The sequence below is a fragment of the Zingiber officinale genome, chromosome 2B (assembly GCF_018446385.1).
Source record: "Zingiber officinale cultivar Zhangliang chromosome 2B, Zo_v1.1, whole genome shotgun sequence".
Classification (NCBI taxonomy): domain Eukaryota; kingdom Viridiplantae; phylum Streptophyta; class Magnoliopsida; order Zingiberales; family Zingiberaceae; genus Zingiber; species Zingiber officinale.
The window spans coordinates 16,903,333-16,921,649 of NC_055989.1; the positions used below are offsets into that span (position 1 = coordinate 16,903,333).

General features: G+C 39.0%; 1 protein-coding gene across 3 annotated transcripts in view; it reads right to left on the bottom strand.

Annotated features, from left to right (window-relative positions):
* Positions 1–1,612: 1,612 nt before the first annotated feature.
* Positions 1,613–18,317, bottom strand: part of LOC122045418 (recQ-mediated genome instability protein 1-like) — a 58,770-nt gene continuing 42,065 nt past the window's right edge. The window contains exons 8-10 of one of the 3 annotated variants that reach the window (XM_042605640.1): positions 2,855–3,080; positions 2,672–2,757; positions 1,613–1,992 (exon numbers count right to left, since the gene is read on the bottom strand). In XM_042605640.1, the coding sequence (XP_042461574.1) occupies positions 2,913–3,080 (168 nt within the window). In that variant the 3' untranslated portion in view covers positions 1,613–1,992; positions 2,672–2,757; positions 2,855–2,912. Of the gene's footprint in view, positions 1,993–2,671; positions 3,081–18,317 lie in introns of all 3 variants that reach the window. The other 2 variants (XM_042605641.1, XM_042605639.1) reach the window with 2 other exon arrangements.

Sequence of the window (18,317 nt, forward strand, 5' to 3'; positions counted from 1 at the left end):
GTGTCTCCAAGAATATCCACATATTATGCTAGACTGTCGGAGGTTGAGGTCGAATACTAGATTGGATGATTTAGAGTAAGTCCGGGGAATCGAGTGATCAGGGACGTTAAGTGTTCGGGGACATTGAGTGCTTGGGAACGCTGAGTGCTCAAGGACACCAAGTAGTTAAAGATGTCAAGTGCTCGGGGATGCTGAGTGCTCGGGGTCATCAAGTACTCTGAAATCCGGTATGGCAGATCGAGAAGCGAGACCAGCTGCTCAGAAATAACCAGGTAGCACCATATGGGATACCTCAAATTATTAATTATTTGAGAACATACATTTAATTACTAATTGTTTATCAATACGTGGTCAAAATTATTCATTTTTGATACATAGATTTAATTACTAATAATTTAGTGGCTGATTATCAAAATTACTATTTAATTTATTTTTAACTAAAAATTAATTAAAATCTTATATTTTTCATCTAACGTACTTAAGGTGACTAATTAAGAAAAAAAAGTTAAATTAGATTATTTTTAGATTAGAATCGTAAATTATTTTAATGGATCATATAAATTAATTATTTTAAAGCGGAGTTATATATTTAAAAATTAATTAATTTTTATCAAAAATAAATTAATTAATCATTTATGATAATTAACTGAATCATCAACTAAATAAAACTATAGTTGAGGCATTGCGTAAGTTAAAATCCACTTGAACATCAAAGTACAAGTGATTCATAATAATTCACATAGAATTTATCTACCAAGAAGCTACACGTATAGGTTTTCCTTATTTGTAAAAAAAAAAAAAATCTCGCTTCTAGATCTTCCTCTACTAAGTTTCATATTTACATTTTTTTTTTAATTTATTAATATCCAACGGACTTTGATTTTTAAGATTGTAAATTTTTAATCACCCTTTATCTATCTACTTAGACTTTTAACCATTTAATATAGAATCAATTCCTTAATCTCACGTACTTAGAAGATAACAAATTTATTATAATAAGATAAAGAATCAATTCTTATGTCCTTAAGAAAAAAAATCTCTTCCACCATCTAACTAATCTAACTAATTTGACGATTGATTATAAATTGATTCTATAATTTACCTCTTTTGATATAATCAGAAAATAATCCCTTAACAATTAAATATAAACTAATTCTATAATCTACCTCTTTTTATATAATTGGAAAACAGACTAGGAGGAACTAAGGACCCACCAAGTATAAAAGTATTCAATCTCAACCGGTATAAGAGAAATGGAAGGAAAACATGTCAATAGGAAGTCTTAGTGGACCAAGTCTGTAGTGGGTGGTTATATCAAATTTTATCGGTGTTAGGGCCAAATCACATAAACTTGAAGTTGAAAGTCCATTATAGAAATTTGAAATTTAATCAGAGGATATCATCATCTTATTACATTTCAAAGATTTGCATTAAATTTTCTCCAAAATGCATTTTCTTTGGAAAATTCAGAATTGGAACTTGGCGTTATTGTTTGCATTTGCAAAACGAACTTCTCCAGTGTTTATGCAAAACGAACTTCCCCAATGTCTAGATAAACAGACAGAAGTCCATGCGAGGGTGTTTTTCAAGAGCACCATCCATGTGCAAAATCTTCTTAAATATGATGCAAGCAGCTAGATTGAAGACTTCTAAGGAAGATAGATTTATACATTTCTCCATCGGATACAAAAATCTAAAGAAACTAATACAAGCATAAGTTCACCTAGTTTGGATTATCTGGTGATTCTCAGTGTCTTCCCCGCTGGATAGGCATCATCCCTCACTCTCTACAGTCCATGAATGCACATGCTGCGCATATCTCAAGCAAAAAAGTTCATGCAAGTCATCCTAGCACAACTGAATCCTCATACCCACATAGATAACTTCAGCTAATGAGCCATAAACTTCTTTAGCAGTGAATCACCATCTGATTGATGCAGTTCAATCCAGCTTCTTGTTCAACAGGTTATCCCTTTGAATGACATCATCACCCTGTATATATTGTGCTCAAGTTACACGAATACAACAGTCAATAAACAGCAGAAAATCTACTAGGAGCGTTCAATGCTCTGCTCATTGGAATATTAAGAGTGAATCATGTATTTAATTTGCCGTGTCATAACTGCTAATAACCTATTTACCCAAGTGCAAACGTAAAATTAGCCACTGATGAATCACTGCTGTAGTATCTGATTAGAAAGGCCCCAATGCAAGAGTGAGAATTTCAGTTTTATCTCTGAATTATTCAGTGTCGGCAGCAATCAGCTTGCAGTAGAATGTGAAATTAGAAAGGGTGGTGCCATACGCCATCACAAGAACAAAACCAGAAAATTTGGGAGCTTGATAGCTTAAATCTATAGACAACTGGCTAGTTACCAAGGAGTTTAGCTGTTTGTTACTGATTAATAGTTATGCAAAACTGACTCGTTCATCCAGTTTTAAAATGGTACATGTAGCTTCATAAATGAGAAAAGGATTCATCCATGATCAAATATTCTAACTATACGAAACCAAAGTATAAGTAGAGGCCTAGCAGTTAATTTATGACAAACATCACTCAGTTTATTCGTATAACATAAAATAGAACTTGTTCTAGAAATGACCAATTTTATGCTACCAATGTTGCTAAGAGTTGCTTCTTGGTATCACAAACAAATCCAACATATATTACCTGTAGACGCAGTATAGGGCTCCAGCTCTTGACATGATAACAAAACTGATATTGTTAAATCTTTGAAAACTGACAACCTTCATTTCCTAGTGATAATCTCAACTCACAATTAATTAGCATGGTCCCTTCTATGCAAAGATTTGGAAGCCCTTATGAAAAACAGCAAACGACTCATCAAGTTACCTCCAAAATGACTAAGCTGTGGCATGCCCCTTTTAAGCATAAATGAAGAAAATATATGTCAAGGAGATAACTCAATTAGATTCAAATTGCGGTTTGAAAATTCTTGTGAAACAGTCTTCTCCAATCTTTTGAGGAGCAGGCATGCATCAGAGCTAGAAATTCCTTGATTCATCTCAAGGACAACAGGAAGAGAAGAACTTTTATTCATCTCCAGAAGCATTGTGCCCTGTTCAAATAAAATATCTTTGAGAGAAGAATCTAACTTAACAGCAGAAAAAATTAAAGATTTACAACCGAGAGTTAGTAGACTAGAATTGACTGTAGCATTTCTGACAAGGAGATCCAAGTTCGACACTTTCATTAACACAAAATGTTGTTGTATTGAGAATAAGCAAATGGATGGGGAAACTATCATACTCAAGAACCATATTTTGCCTTTTGTTCTACCAAGTGACACCTACAGTGGATAGAGGAAATGGAAAATAAAAAATAAACAGGGACTAATAAAAATGCTCTAATCTAGTGGTATTTTTTATGCAAGAAAAAATGCTTCGATCTCACAATGAGGACATTCTGCTGCTAGTCTATGAAAAATTTGTATGTTGATATCATGAATGTGAACTTATTGTTGAAGTGAATGATTATTTGCTAGCTTTAAGGCCAGGCTAACTGATAGATTTATGTTGATGCAATCGTGCCCTAGGTGGTCGTGCTTAATCATGAGTTTTGATGTGTTTAAATGGTCAAGCAAAGGTTCAAGTTAGGTTTTACTTAAGTATTTGAAATGTGTGTTAAGTTGTAGGCCTAAATTGTAGCATCCTTGAAAGATTGTAAGAGGATTTTTTACAACCGGAAAAAATCCAAGAAAGAGAAAGTATAGAGGGCTTTCAAGAGTTATTCACCAAACGATCATATAGATCATGGAGCAGGAACGAGGATTCAAACCACGTAAATCCGAGAGAGCATCAAGATGATGGTTGGATAGAGCATTCATCCATCAAAGTTTGAAAGCGAATTATGAGCCCCCAGGGCGTAGCACAGACGGTGGGCGCATGATATCTCTGGCGTAATGGCCAGGGGTCGATTCTCAGGAACTGACGACCTGGGGTTTACCCCGTCATGCGCCTATGGCCTGTGTACCTGCATGAACCTCCCTCCATATCCGTGGGGCCGGCACTAGGGGGGCCGCTAAGGTAGCGGATCTACCTTTTTTGAAAGCGAATTATGCGCCCCCAGGGCGTAGCACAAATAGTGGGTGCATGGCAGTAATGACCAGGGGTCGATTCTCAGGAACTGACGACCTAGGATTTACCCCACCATGCCCCTATGGCATGTGTACCTGCACATATCTCCCTCCATATCCGTGGGAGCGGCACTAGGGGGGCTACTAAGGTAGCGGATCTACCTTTGAAAGTGAATTATGCAGAAGTGATGAATAAAGGCATTCTTCAAAACCAACTTTTTGATATGATGCTAATCATGAAAAATGGTTTTGAGATGCGTAGTGATGTCAACCAAAACATTTTGAATGCGCTGATGGACAAAGAAACAAAGAGAGGAATACACAACAAATTGAAATGTCGAGCGCCATCTACTGAGTGTGCTCCCAATGCACAAAATCAATCAAATTACAGCATACCAGTCCATAAAGGAGTCAAATAAAGGCAAAGTGGCAAAATGGTACCTCTTGAGAGCACAAATAACTGAATTCAAGATTAAAAAAAAAGGAAATAGTGGCAAAATTTCATTGCAAGATTAAGGTAGCTAGCTAACAAATTGAAAAGCATCCAGGAAACAATGTCAAATTGGACATGATTTAAAGTGTCAATTCATTCTCAAGAAGACCTTACTTGGTATCCATAGTAGATTTGTTTCACATGTCTAGGAAATTTGAAGTATGTAGTTTAGAAAGATTTTTTTTCTCTATTATGGAATTGCATGAAACAAGAATTGTAGGAATAGTAGAAAAGGCCTCTAGAAGAAAAGATGTAGCCCTTGCAGCAAGCAAAAAGAAGGGGAAGAAGAATAAGTATCCAATTCCACCAAAATCATCATCCGAATCTTCTTCCATGGATAACAATGAGGAGGCCTACATGGTAAGACAAGTAAAGCTTTTAGAAAACTAAATATTGGTAGGAGTAATGTAATGAAGATACTAGGGAAGAGGAAAAGTAGAAGAACAGTGAGGTGCTTCAATTGCCATAAAGTACAAATTCAAAATCAATGCCCAAAACTGAAGAAAAGGGAGAAGGAGAAAAAAAAAACTAGAAGTTGAGGAAAAGTCAAAGAGGAGGAACCTAAAGGGCCACTTGGAATGATACATCGTCATCAGAGAAAGGAGTCAAACACATTACATGGTATGAATCAGATGACATGGTAAGTGAGGTAAAGAGTTAAAGATTTACTTGATCCAATTTCTAGTTTAATGAGATCCTTAGATAAGGCTAAAATGAAAAATATGCATGTAAAACTATTAGGAATTTTTTAGGACAAATTAGAAAATGTTTGCCTTGGTGATAAATTGCATAGCTTAGAAGAAGAAAACAAGAGGCTAAGGGAACAAGTAAATACCCTTAAGATCGCCTTAGAAGAATTTACGATCATTATTGTAAAATACCGAAAGGGCGAATAACCATAAGAGAATTTTCCAAAAATTTTAGAAATTTTTCGGGAATTTTTCGGAGCTCGTATGACGAGTTTAGGGGGGATAAAAATTAGACTCTGGAAAAGCTTGTTTAGGCTACCTCGTTTTAACGAGGAAAAGTTTCCTTTTCCTTTTCCTTTTCCTTTTTCTTTTCTTTATTTTCTTTTCTCCTCCCCCGTGCGGTGGCCGACGCCGTTCCCCGCGCCGAGCCTCCTCTCATGCCGAACTCACGTCGATCCTTGCCCTAACCGCACGCGACGGTTCCATCTCCCCCTATTTCTCCCCTCGCACGAACCCCTTCTTCTTCTTCTCGCTTCTTCTTACAGTGCCCTAGCCGCAGTCTGCCGCCCGATTCAACCGATCTTCCCGTGCCCTAGGTTGGGTTCACAGCCGGCCGACTTCCTCCTCGCCGGCACTCGAGCACCGCCCGACATCTACTGGCGCCGCCCCTCTCGTGCGACACCAAGCCACCGCCGCCCGACCACCAAATCTCTCTGGCGTGCCCTAGATTTGGGTCCATAGTCACCAAGCCCTAAGCCACCGATACCGTCTCCTTATCTTCCTCCGACGTCGACGCCACAGGGAACCGGTCGCGGCATTTGACTCTTTTCGTCTATGCCCTAGATCGCCGGCCAATCTTTTCCTCTGCTCCAGCGTCAGCATCCAATTCCCTTCCAACTCTGACCATCGAGCTATGCACTAGTGCTGTCGCCCGCTTACTCTGCACTGGTCCTTCAGCACAGCAACAATCGGGTTTCATCAGAGAGGAAGCTACGAGTTAGGTTGATGTTTGATCCGTAAACTCCATTGCGTGATCTTCTTCTTGATCCGTTTGATTCCAGCGGTGAGGTTTTGTGTATTGTAGGGTATTCGATTGGTGGACAGCAGCTTGATCAGGGCAGGGAGGTAGATTCCAGCAATGTCTCCTTTCTGGCAACAACCTTTTCGGCTGTGAATTGAGGTAAGGGTAGGTATTTGATACGTTTTGTAGTTAGACGATCATGTGTAGATTTATTAGGTTTATGGGTTGAATTAAGTGTAGGAAATAGATTGTGTAATTAGTTGTTAATGTGTTAATTAGGGTTTGCCCTAATTTAGTGTTAGAGATTTTTATTTAGCTATTTCATTGAATATTAGCTAAATAAAAATATATATATTGGTGACACAGGACTTTGACGCGAGACGAGTATCTCAACGTCAGATTTGGATCGGATACGATCCTATTATTGGAGGCGGGTACCTTGACTTATCTTTTAGATATGTCATTTGATATGCATAGTAGTTTTTAACAAGTAGTAATGATTATGTTTCATATCTGCATCGGTTTGTCACTACCGGATACCTATTACATGCTTGTTTTGCTTACCTGTTTTGTATTTCATGTTAGTACCCACCTGATTATATATGCTTATAGGGGTAGTGACATAACCATGCTCTATTATGTTCAGGACCTAGGTTTTTATACCTTATCTGATCTGTGTACCTAGACTATTGATTGGATTTATTTGTCCTATGGTACGCATTTTGTAGAGATGGATAGGTTCAGGATATTCCCATCTTAGTATCATGCCCCATTTCGTATGATTGCATGTTGTGCGATAGTCGGCTCCATTATTGTTGAGCACATCGCCAGTTACATAGATCTGCACACACCACCACTCATGGGTTAGTGGTATGTCAGGCAGGGTATGTGGCAGTTCTGCTGTTAGGCTCCGCTGGTCCGGTGACAGCGTGATAGCCGACACACAGTTCTGCTCTGTTAGGCTCCGCTGGTCTGGAGACGCAGCATGGTAGCCGGCAGACAGTTTAGCTCTGTTTGGCTCCGTTGGTCCGCTCATGGGTAGTGTGACGCAGCGTGGTAGACGGCAGGGATTCCTCCTCTGGACTGGCTCAGGGAGATGAAAGCATTGTGCTCCCCCACTTATGATTTGAGATAGGAGGATAGGTGTACTCCGACAGCATCCCGTCCACTCGGTCACTCAGGAGCAGTAATGGCAGAGTGCACGGTTGTCACAGCCCTACCCACTCGGTCTCACCATCGTGTGTGAGATGGCTAACTGGCGGTAGGGGTGACCAGGACATGTTATTGCCATCATACGCATTTATGCATTTATTGTTTGTGTTTGATGCACTTGTATGCTGTATATTGGATGGATGAATTTGTTTGACATGTATACAGAATTCCTACACCTCTCGGTTTATTATCCATACACCAGGTCTTGGTTAGTATAGTTGTTCTCCTATTTATTTCAGTTGCATTTATCCTTCTTATATCAGGAGACTGTACGCATGATTAGTGCTATTTGTTATATTTCTTACTATGCATGTCAGTATTTACCCGCTGAGGAGTTGACTCACCCCGTGGTTATTACTATTTCACGTTGAGGTTGTCCGGAGAGTTCCAGTCGCTAGTCCCCCTGCAGTTCGCGAGGATATTTGTTTGATTTCTTTTTTTTTATTGTACTATCTAGACTTGTACTAGTTTTGTTTCTATGGATACTGTATGGTTTTATTGTCAATGGGTTTTATTGGATATGTTTTGCTACATGCCTGCATGGATGGCAGAAGAGGTGAATTGATTTTATCGTTGTGATTTGTGTTTTTGGGTGTAGTGGAGTAGGATATAAGTTTTGAGCTTTATGGGTGTAGTTGAGTAGGATTTTTGACTTGATTTTTCCTTATCGTTGCATTTGTTTAGTTTTTTCTATTAACTGCGTGGATGCTTGCTTATTTTACTTTTATGTTATATGTATGTTCCGGCCGTGTTGGCCGAGGTATCTGGATGATGTAGTAAAGTTTCAGATTGTCACCCATACAGGGGAGATGCTGCCGAAATTTCTTCTAGCAGGGACTCCCTTGAAGCATGACAATTTATTTGGTATCAGAGCCAAGTTTTATGATGCTTGGTTTTCGTATTGTTGGTTTTGCGGGTCAGGTTGTTACAAGTATAGAATGTCTGGTTTTAGTATTTTGGGATTTTCGAGATTTATCTGATACCAATTTATTTGGTATCAGAGCGGGTTACGATACCTGCTTTTGGTGTTCTGGATTTTAGGGTTAGCCCAAGTTTGCTAGTTAACTTGAGTATTTATTTTCGGATTTATACGGGTTTCCGTCGATTTTCTCGTCCGGAATTTTGAGGTAAAAATGGGGACTGGACAGCGACGGAACATCTCCAGACGACAAATAGGTATAAAGATAATTTTATAATTTTTATACTTGTAGTGATATTTGTGTTATAACTTAACAGATATGAAGAGATCTACACGAGTAGCTGCGAGACGTGGTGTTGGACGGCCACGTTAGAGGACTTTGGAATCTCTGGCAACAGAGTTGCCAGAGATCCCTACTGGGTTTGAGCCTGTCGGTCAAGGACAGACTCAAGATACTGCAGGTGCGTCTAGCTCTCAGACTCCGATGGCTTAGTTGGAGGTACCCACCCATACCGTACACACTGTACCACACGTGGCAAACCCGATACCTCCACCAGCAGAGCCTGCGACATACCTGGCACCACCGCCACCTGGACCTACCGTGTTCCCGGCACCAGAGGCACCTGTGCCCCCAGTACCTACAGTGTACCCAGCATCTGTACCAGCGGTACCGGTTGCTCCATTTCCGGTACCACCACCTCCCGTACCTCCAGCCGCGGCCACTCATATCGACCCTGTAGTGTGCAGCAGCACCAGGAGTACCTCCCCCGGTCTATTCAGCGGTACCACCTGTAGCACCAGCTCCAGGGATTCCTCCAGTTTCCGCGTCAATCCCTACCCATCTCACAGATATTGTTGCGGCACGAGCCCGGATCCCAGCGTTGGCAAAGTCGATGAAGAGTCGATTCACACTCTTTCGAGGAGAGCTTGATCCGAGCGTTGCCCAGTCCTGGATAGAGACCATGGAGCGGACCTTCTTCTACATGGCTTGCTCCAAGTGGGAGAAAGCAGAGCTGGCTGCTTTCCATTTACAAGATGAGGCCGACACCTGGTGTGTTACGCAGCGTTCCATCATAGGTGAGCAGAACATCACCTAGGCCAAATTCAGAGAGGCTTTTGAGAGCCGCTACTTCCCACGAGCATATCAGATGACTCGCCGGCAGGATTTTCTGAGTCTGCGGTAAAACAACCGCTCGATGACCGAGTATAATGCAGAGTTTAACCGATTGGCTAGATTTTGTCCAGAACTAGTTGCTGACAGTTCCCGTATGCAGCAATTTATTTAGGGACTGGATGGGCACCTGCAAGTAAAGCTTGCCGGTTTTGGAAATTCATCCTATATAGAGACACTGGACAGAGCCCTGATGATAGAGTCAGCTCACCAAAGAGCGTATCCGGACAAGAAAAGGAAGCAGACGGGTCAGACATCTAAACAAATTCAACAGCCACAGGCTACACAGCAGCGGAGTGGTCGTAGTCGGCCAGGTCAGGGTACTTCTGGGGCTTCTAGTCAGCCTCAGAAGTAAGGGCGATCTACATCAGGACGTATCCTCAAATATGTCTTTCTTGTCCCTTCCCTCACATGCAACATCATCTCTGTTAGCAAATTCACTCATGACAATAATTGTGTTGCTAACTTTGTCCCTTATCGTGTCAATTTCAGGACCTACTATCAGGAAAGATAATTGGCAATGCTAGAATTCACAATGGATTATATTATCTTGAGGTTGTCACATCTAAAGTCTTTCAACTCAAGTGTCTAACATTGTTTCTATTTCTCTTTCAAGGTCTAGGGAAATAATGTTGTGCCATCATAGGTTAGGCCATCCTAGTGTGGCCTAGTTTTTCATATTTGAAAAGATTGCTTCCTTCTCTATTTCATAATAAAAATCTTAGTGTTCTTGACTGTGAAATGTGCCACTTTGCTAAGCAACCTCGTACTATTTTCTCTCCAACACCATATACACCTTCCACATCATTTTCATTAATCCATAGTGATATTTGGGATCCTTCACCAATCGCCACATCTCAAGGGAAAAAATGGTTTCTAACCGTTATTAACTATCATACGTGGGTTTATCTCCTTCACAACAAATCTGACACAAGTCAAATATTCAAAAACTTCCACCAGATGGTTCAAACCCAATTTCACACCACAATTCAAACTCTTCGCACCGACAATGGTAAAGAATACTTCAATACCATTTTAGGTGACTATCTTTCTGAGAATGGGATTCTCCACCAAAGCACCTATGTCAATACCCCACAACAAAATGAGGTGTCAGAAAGAAAAAATCGTCATTTGTTGGAAGTAGCTCACGCTCTAATGTTCACCATGAATGCCCCAAAATAAATATGGGGGATGTCATTCTCACCGTTGCGTACCTAATCAATTGCCACCAAGTCGTACTCTCAATTTTAAAAATCCGTTGTTTGTTCTCATACAAAGACACCCTCATGTGCCTACATCCAATAACCTTCCCTTAAATACCTTTGGTTGTATAGCATTTGTTCACGTACATGACCACAACTAAAGTAAACTTGATCCAAAAGCTATCAAGGTTATCTTTATTGGGTATTCGCTAACACAAAAGAGTTTATCAATGTTATTGTCCTCAAACCCAAAAAACATATACATCTCATGATGTGCAATTCCTAGAAAATACACCTTACTTCTCCTCAACTCCGTTTCAGGGGGAGAATCGAGATGAAGCTTGTCAAGATAATCCTCTTTTTCCAACACCCATACCTGATTCAATCCAGTCTAGCAATCACACTCCAGACCATCTTCTAGTATTAGAAACAAGGGGAGAAGTGATACCAGAACGAGAGTTACATGTTTACTCAAGACGAAAACCTCAGGCTACTAAAGACATTATGAATTCTAAACACAGTCAAGAAAATGAACAGGTAGAGGATCCTCAATCAAGTACTATCTCCAATCTCAATATTCCTATAGCAATTAGGAAAGGTGGTCTTGCACTCAACATCCCATTTCAAAATGTGTTTCATATTCCAATTTATCTTCATCATTTTGTACCTTTACCTTGAGTGTGTCTGGTATAAAAATTCCCAAGTCTGTTCAAGAGGCTTTGGTTGTTCCTGAATGGAGAAAGGTTATTTTTGAGGAAATGCATGCCTTAAAGCAAAATAATACTTGGAGTTTGGTCGAATTACCATGAGGGAAAAATAAAGTTTGTTGCAAAAGGATATTTATGAAGAAATATAAGTCATATGGTTCAACTGAAAGATATAAAGCTTGCCTTGTAGCCAAGGGATTTACTCAAACATATGGCATTGACTATACTGAGACATTTGCTCCTGCTCCAAACTTAACACTATTCGGATACTTCTATCATTGGCAACAAATCTTTATTGGCCACTTCATCAACTTGACATAAAAAATGCATTCTTGAATGGTGAATTGAAAAGGAAGTCTATATGAGCCAACCCCCAGGATTTGAAAAAAAATTGGAAATCAAATTGTTGGCAAACTCAACAAGTCTATCTATGACTTGAAACAATCTCCACGTGCCTAGTTTGACATATTCTCTAAGGTTATCAAGGAACTGTTCTCATAGTGTATGTTAATGATATCATAGTCACTGGAACGACAACCAGGAAATGAAGAATATTAAGATCATGATGGCAAAGGATTTTGCAATTAAAGATCTCGGAGAACTGTAATATTTTTTGGGAATGAAAATTGCTAGGAGCAAAAAAAGGTATATTTGTTTCTCAAAGAAAGTACATTTTAGCTCTATTGTAAGAAACTGAGATGCTAGGGTACAAGCCAAGTAATACACCACTTGAGCAAGGAAATAAAGGAAGATTGTTTGAGGGAGATTTAGTGGATAAAGAAAGGTATCTAATGCCTTGTTGGGAAACTCATATATCTCTCACACACTCGCCCTGATATTGCTTTTCCAGTGAATCTAGTAAGCCAATATATGCATTCACCATGTCAAGGCCGTCTCAATGTAGTCTATAGAATTCTGAGATATTTAAAACAAACTCCTGTGAGAGGGTTATTTTTTGAAAAGACTGATGATCGAAGAGTGAGTGCTTACGCTGATGTCGATTGGGTTGGATCAATCGAAGATCAAAAATCTACCTCCGGATATTGTACGTTAGTTTGGGGGAATTTAGTACCATGGCAGAGCAAAAAACAGTCAATTGTGGCAAGAAGCAGTGCAGAAGTAAAATATCGAGCTATGGCTCATGGAGTGTGTGAACTAATTTGGCTTAAAAGAGTTATGAAAGAGCTGAAAATAAATCTTGAAAGCCCTATGAAGTTGTTTTGTGACAATAAATCAACCATCAGCATAGCTCATAATCCTGTTCATCATGATAGAACCAAACATGTTGAAGTTGATAGATATTTTATCAAGGCAAAATTGGAAGAAGGCAGTCTCAATGTTGAATACATCCCTACTTCTCATCAACTAGTTGACTTACTCATAAAAGGACTATCAGAACGAACCCATGAATTTCTTATCAGCAAGCTTGGCTTTATCAACATTTACAGTCAAGCTTGAGGGGGAGTGTAGATTTACTTAGTGAATTAATTAGTATCAATTAAAATCTTTTAGTATCAATTAAAATCAATTGGTATCAATCTATTTAATCTGATAGGATTTTAATTGATTGACAAGATATTTTGGTTTTGTATATTTGGTAAGATAATATTTTTTTCATGATTTGTTAGGATTGATAGACTCATTGTATCTATAAAAGTGTATTCTACTCATCACTGAAATAACAATTATTAGTCTCCACCTTTCTACACCTAACATCAATAAAAATAGTTAGTGGATTTTGAAAAAAGAAAATTTTCTTTAATATATATAATTGAGCCCCAAGTGATTAGGATAAATCGTAGATTTTGATGTTTGAGCAAATAGTTTAAGTCACGATATATTTTATTTATGATGTGTGTATTTGAGTATGCAGAACTTGATAATATACACATGGAGATGACTTAGCGCGACCAAGGTCGATGGATACCTAATGAGGCTTAAGGTATGAAGACATAGGAGAAGGATGATATGGTACATTTAAGGGACCATAGACAAGGAGCATCGAAGTGTTACAATTTAGTGCATGCAAGGGATGAAAAGTTTGACAAAAGATGGCCTCATGGTGAAGAAGCTACAAGGTAAACTCCTATTGAGTTGAGAAACATGTACCTCGGAGAGAGTGCATCTCAACTTAGGTGAACGTAACCATTAGGATAGTTATAGTTGACAATCTAGTCGAAGGGTTACTTTAATAGAGTGAACAATGCCTTCAGTTGATTGAACATGCCTTCAGCTAGTTGGAGGTGGAGTCAACCAAGGAGTCGACTCAAAGTGCATCAACCAACAAACAAAATGCTTATTTTCGAGGCCAAGGTTGAGTTAGTCAACTGTTGAGTTGATCCGGACAAATGGTGGTTGAGTTAATAAGGTAGTCGACTTAAGCAGATCAGCCAACAAACAAAATATTTGTTCGTTGATGGGTTAACACAGAAGTCGACTGATCAAAGCATTCAGTCAACTGAAGCTACACCATAAAAAGCTAGAGAGAACCGTTAATGAGAAAACGTTGCACAACGGTTAGAGTGCTTAACGACTATAGTTCAATTGATTAATGGTGGAATGAGTCAATTGATCAATGTCAACACAGCAAAACGGTAAATTTCACTTGAAGACGTTGGAGGCCAAATTTCACTTGAAGACGTTGGAGGCCTATGTAAATGACCGAAGAGGAGTACTTTAGAGCCAATGTTAATTGCTCAATTCTTGTAACTCTCTAAGCTCATTGTAACCTCTTCACTTCCCAATTGTAAGCCTAAATTGTAATACCCTTGAAAGATCGTAAGAAGTTTCTCTATCTATGGAAGAAATCCGAGAAGGAAAAAGTATATAGGACTTTCAAGAGTGATCCTTCAAAGTATCAGAGGTCGTTTAGGTGGAACATGAGTTCTAAACCACGTAAATTCACGAGTTAGCATCGATATTTCTTTTAGTTTTCAATTTTGTTGCATATAGTATTTTGTGTGCTAACGTCGTAAGAATAATAATTGAAAGTATAATAGCTATTGACCACTCTCTAGCTTTTGGCCATCTCACACATTTGGGTCCCAACAAGTATCACCAAATTAGGAGCAGAATTGGTGATAAGTCAAGACACAGGATGGACTGTATGAGCTAGTTATACCCTTTGAACATTAATATACTCTTAATACCTTCAAGAGGAGAGGGTGATGAATTAAGTCTTCATAGGGAAATTCCTTCTTTTAATGACATCATCATGCTACTCGCTTAGAACACATTCGTCTCGTCCTTGAGACCTTTGGAAAAGTTCTTGGTCAATGTGAAGAAGTGCTATTTCTTACAACCATAGGTCATCTTCCTTAGGATTAATATCTTCGAAGAAGGCATTTCGATAAACCTAAAGAAAATCATGGTAATCAAGGATTAATTTAAATCCCATACCCTTTAGGATGCTCGAAATTTCATGGCTTTGCGACCTTCTATAAGCACTTTAGTACCATCACAACACTTGTAAAAAATGCTTTAAGAAAGGGGATTTTCCATAGTCTAAACCCACCCTTGTCGCCTTTTAGGAGATTAAGGAAAGGATGAGTAAGACTCTCCTTCTTAAACATCCTACCCTCTGCAAACCTTTTGTGGCGTGCCGTCATATGTCTAGGTATGGATATAGGAAGTTAAGACAGGCATTGAATTGTATTTTTTAGCAAAAAGACTAATGAAACTTTAATCGGCTTACAATAAAATGCTTTATGATATCATCCAAGACCTTAGCATTAGTGTTACTAGTTATTGCCTCGTGAATTTATCCTCACTTTGACCACAAGACACTAACTGTTGTAGATGCTAGATGTATCGAGTTCCTCAGAAATACACTTTTGCCTTAAACATTGATTTAGCTTGGACAGCAAACCCACTAATGCATTGAGTCACCTTGTCACCAAATTACACGCTATAAGTACAATTGGTGGGATTTGACTAGTTTAAGAAAGAATATCCCTCTTATTATCACTTTAGCCATCATGAGTTTATGATAAGAGACTGCACATTTATGCATTACTGAGACTTCACAAGTGACCCTTATTTGAGAAATGCATGTAGATGGTATAGTTGGACACTTTAAAAAGGATATCCCATTACTAAGAAATGCATTCTTGGAAAAGACCATCACCCTTATGTTTAGGGCTGGCATTTGAGACAAAATTCCCGACCCTTCCCGACTTCCAACCCGTTCCCGCCCCGAACATTTCCCGACCCAAGTGATCCGGATTTTTTCCGACCCGATCAAAATTGGGAAAAGGATCGGGAGCACAAGCTCTACCCAGCGGAATTTCCGACCCAAATACATTAATAATATTTTTTAATTAGACTTTTTTTTTAAAAAAAAAACATAGAAAACTAGGGTTCAATATCCTCAAATTCAAATGTCTAAAAGACTAAAAGTGAAGGGCGGTTTTAAAATATCTACCGTCTTGGGCCTCTCGGCGAAGGTGTGAACGGAACGGCTATTAAAAATTAAACTATCTAAAAGTGAAGGACGGTTTTAAAAAAAAACATAGAAAGAAAACTAGGGTTAAAGACTTAAGAGTAAGTAACACATCTCATATTCTCATTCAACAGCTGTTCACGCCTTCGCCGCACCGCATAACGGTTCAAGTTCTACTTTGAGAGTTGAAGCTTGCCTAAATTTGTCTAAGTAAGTTCCTTTTCTTGCAATTTCAGTCTTGTACTTTCTCTCTTGTACATTATCTACTTTGCTTGAAAAGAAGCACGCTTTCATTTTGGTATCAGAGCTTGTTCTTAAGGTTGTCATGGCTGAGTAAACCTTATCAGGGTATTTTAGGGGAAAGGATGAGTAATTTTTGAATATCCCTCCAAAAATCTTTTACTCCCGAAACTATAAAGGATGTCTTTCCTTAAAACTTAAGCCTAGTGAATTGCAACTGTTGATCAGTTATAACAAAGCTTAAGGGCATGTCTAGCGAATTACAACTGTTGACCAGTTATAGCGAAAACATGAACTGATGTAGTGTCTGAATAACTTGGCCCTAAGATTTATCAAACTGAAAATTTGTGGTAATAAGGCGACCAGGGAACAACGAGTGGATTGCAAAAGAACATGTCCTAACTTGGTAACAAGGCAAGGGATGCCGACATAAATCCAAGGGCACACCTGTGTGAGCAAGAAAACTCCTAGAACCCTCTAAGCTGTAAGCCTCAACTTGTAAGTAAGATAAATCATAGGGAACAGTTATAATAGTGTCTTATGTCAAGACGTTGGGAGGAAAAGATTCAGGAGTGGTACACAAAATCTCATACCTCAAACCTAGAATACCTTGACTTAGCCCAAAACAAGGAACAACCAACTAAGAGAGAACTTGCTCATAACTTATCAGTAATCTACGATAGAGTTTGCTTGTCCTGTAGAATACATCTCAAAAATTTCAAAATAATCCAAGAACAGCTTGAGGACATTAAGAAAGAGAACAAGGAATTAAAGAAGGCCTTAGAAAATCTTACAAAAGAAATTATAGAAAATCGGCCTCTTTCTGAAAGACAGTTAAAAGGCATTGTTGCAGAACAACCACAGCTAACGGAACAGCAAGTGTTCAAAATTTCGAAAGATTTGCAGAGAAAGCTGACACAGGTCGAATCATTATTGCAAAGGGTAGAGACGTGGTCCTCTACATGAGCTATATCAACGCTCAAGCAACAAACTCCTATAAAGAAGCAGTAAGAGCAACTGAAGGAATAGAAGCACCGGCCCTTGGGTTCTGTAGACCAGCAGAATATAAAGGAGCAACAAGTAGCAGCACAGCCATCATCAAACAGGCAAATACACAAATCCAACTTCTAGTAAGCATTCTAGAAAAGTTGGAATCCCTTGAAGAAAGAATCAAGAAAATTGAGGATAAGATAGCCGTGAGCTCAAATTCTCAACAGGAGGCAACCTTACCAGATAACCTGATTCAAAGCTTAACGGATAGAATAAAAACTCTATCTATACAAGAGAAGCCAAAGGAATCCAAAGGTAAATTAAGAGTTTTTACTGATCCATTTACTATTTTGGAAGAAGAACAGGCCAGAGTAAGAAAACAATGATGACAAGGACAAGGGCACAAAACCCACCTGTAACTACAGCAGTGACAAGGCCAGAAGAAGCCAGGGTTTTTGAAGATCAAATTAGAGAATACCGTCAAGCCCATAGACGACGGTATAACACTCAAAGGGCAGTTCAAAGGATGGCTAGTCGTATTACGAGACGAACATACACTCATTCTCTAGAACAACAGATGGACCCGCAAGTACAGCTTAGATTATCCATGCAAGAAAGAGCAGCGATAGTACCAGCTGAGGTACTCTATCATTCCAGGAGAGATGATGCTCATCATCGAGTTTATATGCATAGATCAGAAGAAGCCCTTTTAGTCACAAGAAATCAAGCTGATTTATCCTTCATCCAGCCTGAAAGTTATGCACAACTACAGAGAAGTGGTATGAGGTTTAAGTGGTATGAGGTTTATACACATGGGTGTAATACAGGTACGCATCCAAATTCTACATCGACAGGAGGAAGGTACCTTAGCCTTGGTTGTATTTCGAGATAATAGATGGCAGGGAGATCAGGCCATTTTTGCAACTATGGAGATTGACTTAACTAATGGAAGTCAGTTGGTATATGTAATTCCTGATACTATGCTAACAATCTCAGACTTCTACAGAAACATACAGATATCTATCCTGACACGAGGATATGAAGGATGGCAGAATAGTGAATCCAATTTATTAATCACTAGAGGACTGGTTGGGAGACTTTCAAATACTCCAAATGTTGGTTTTGCGTATGAAGT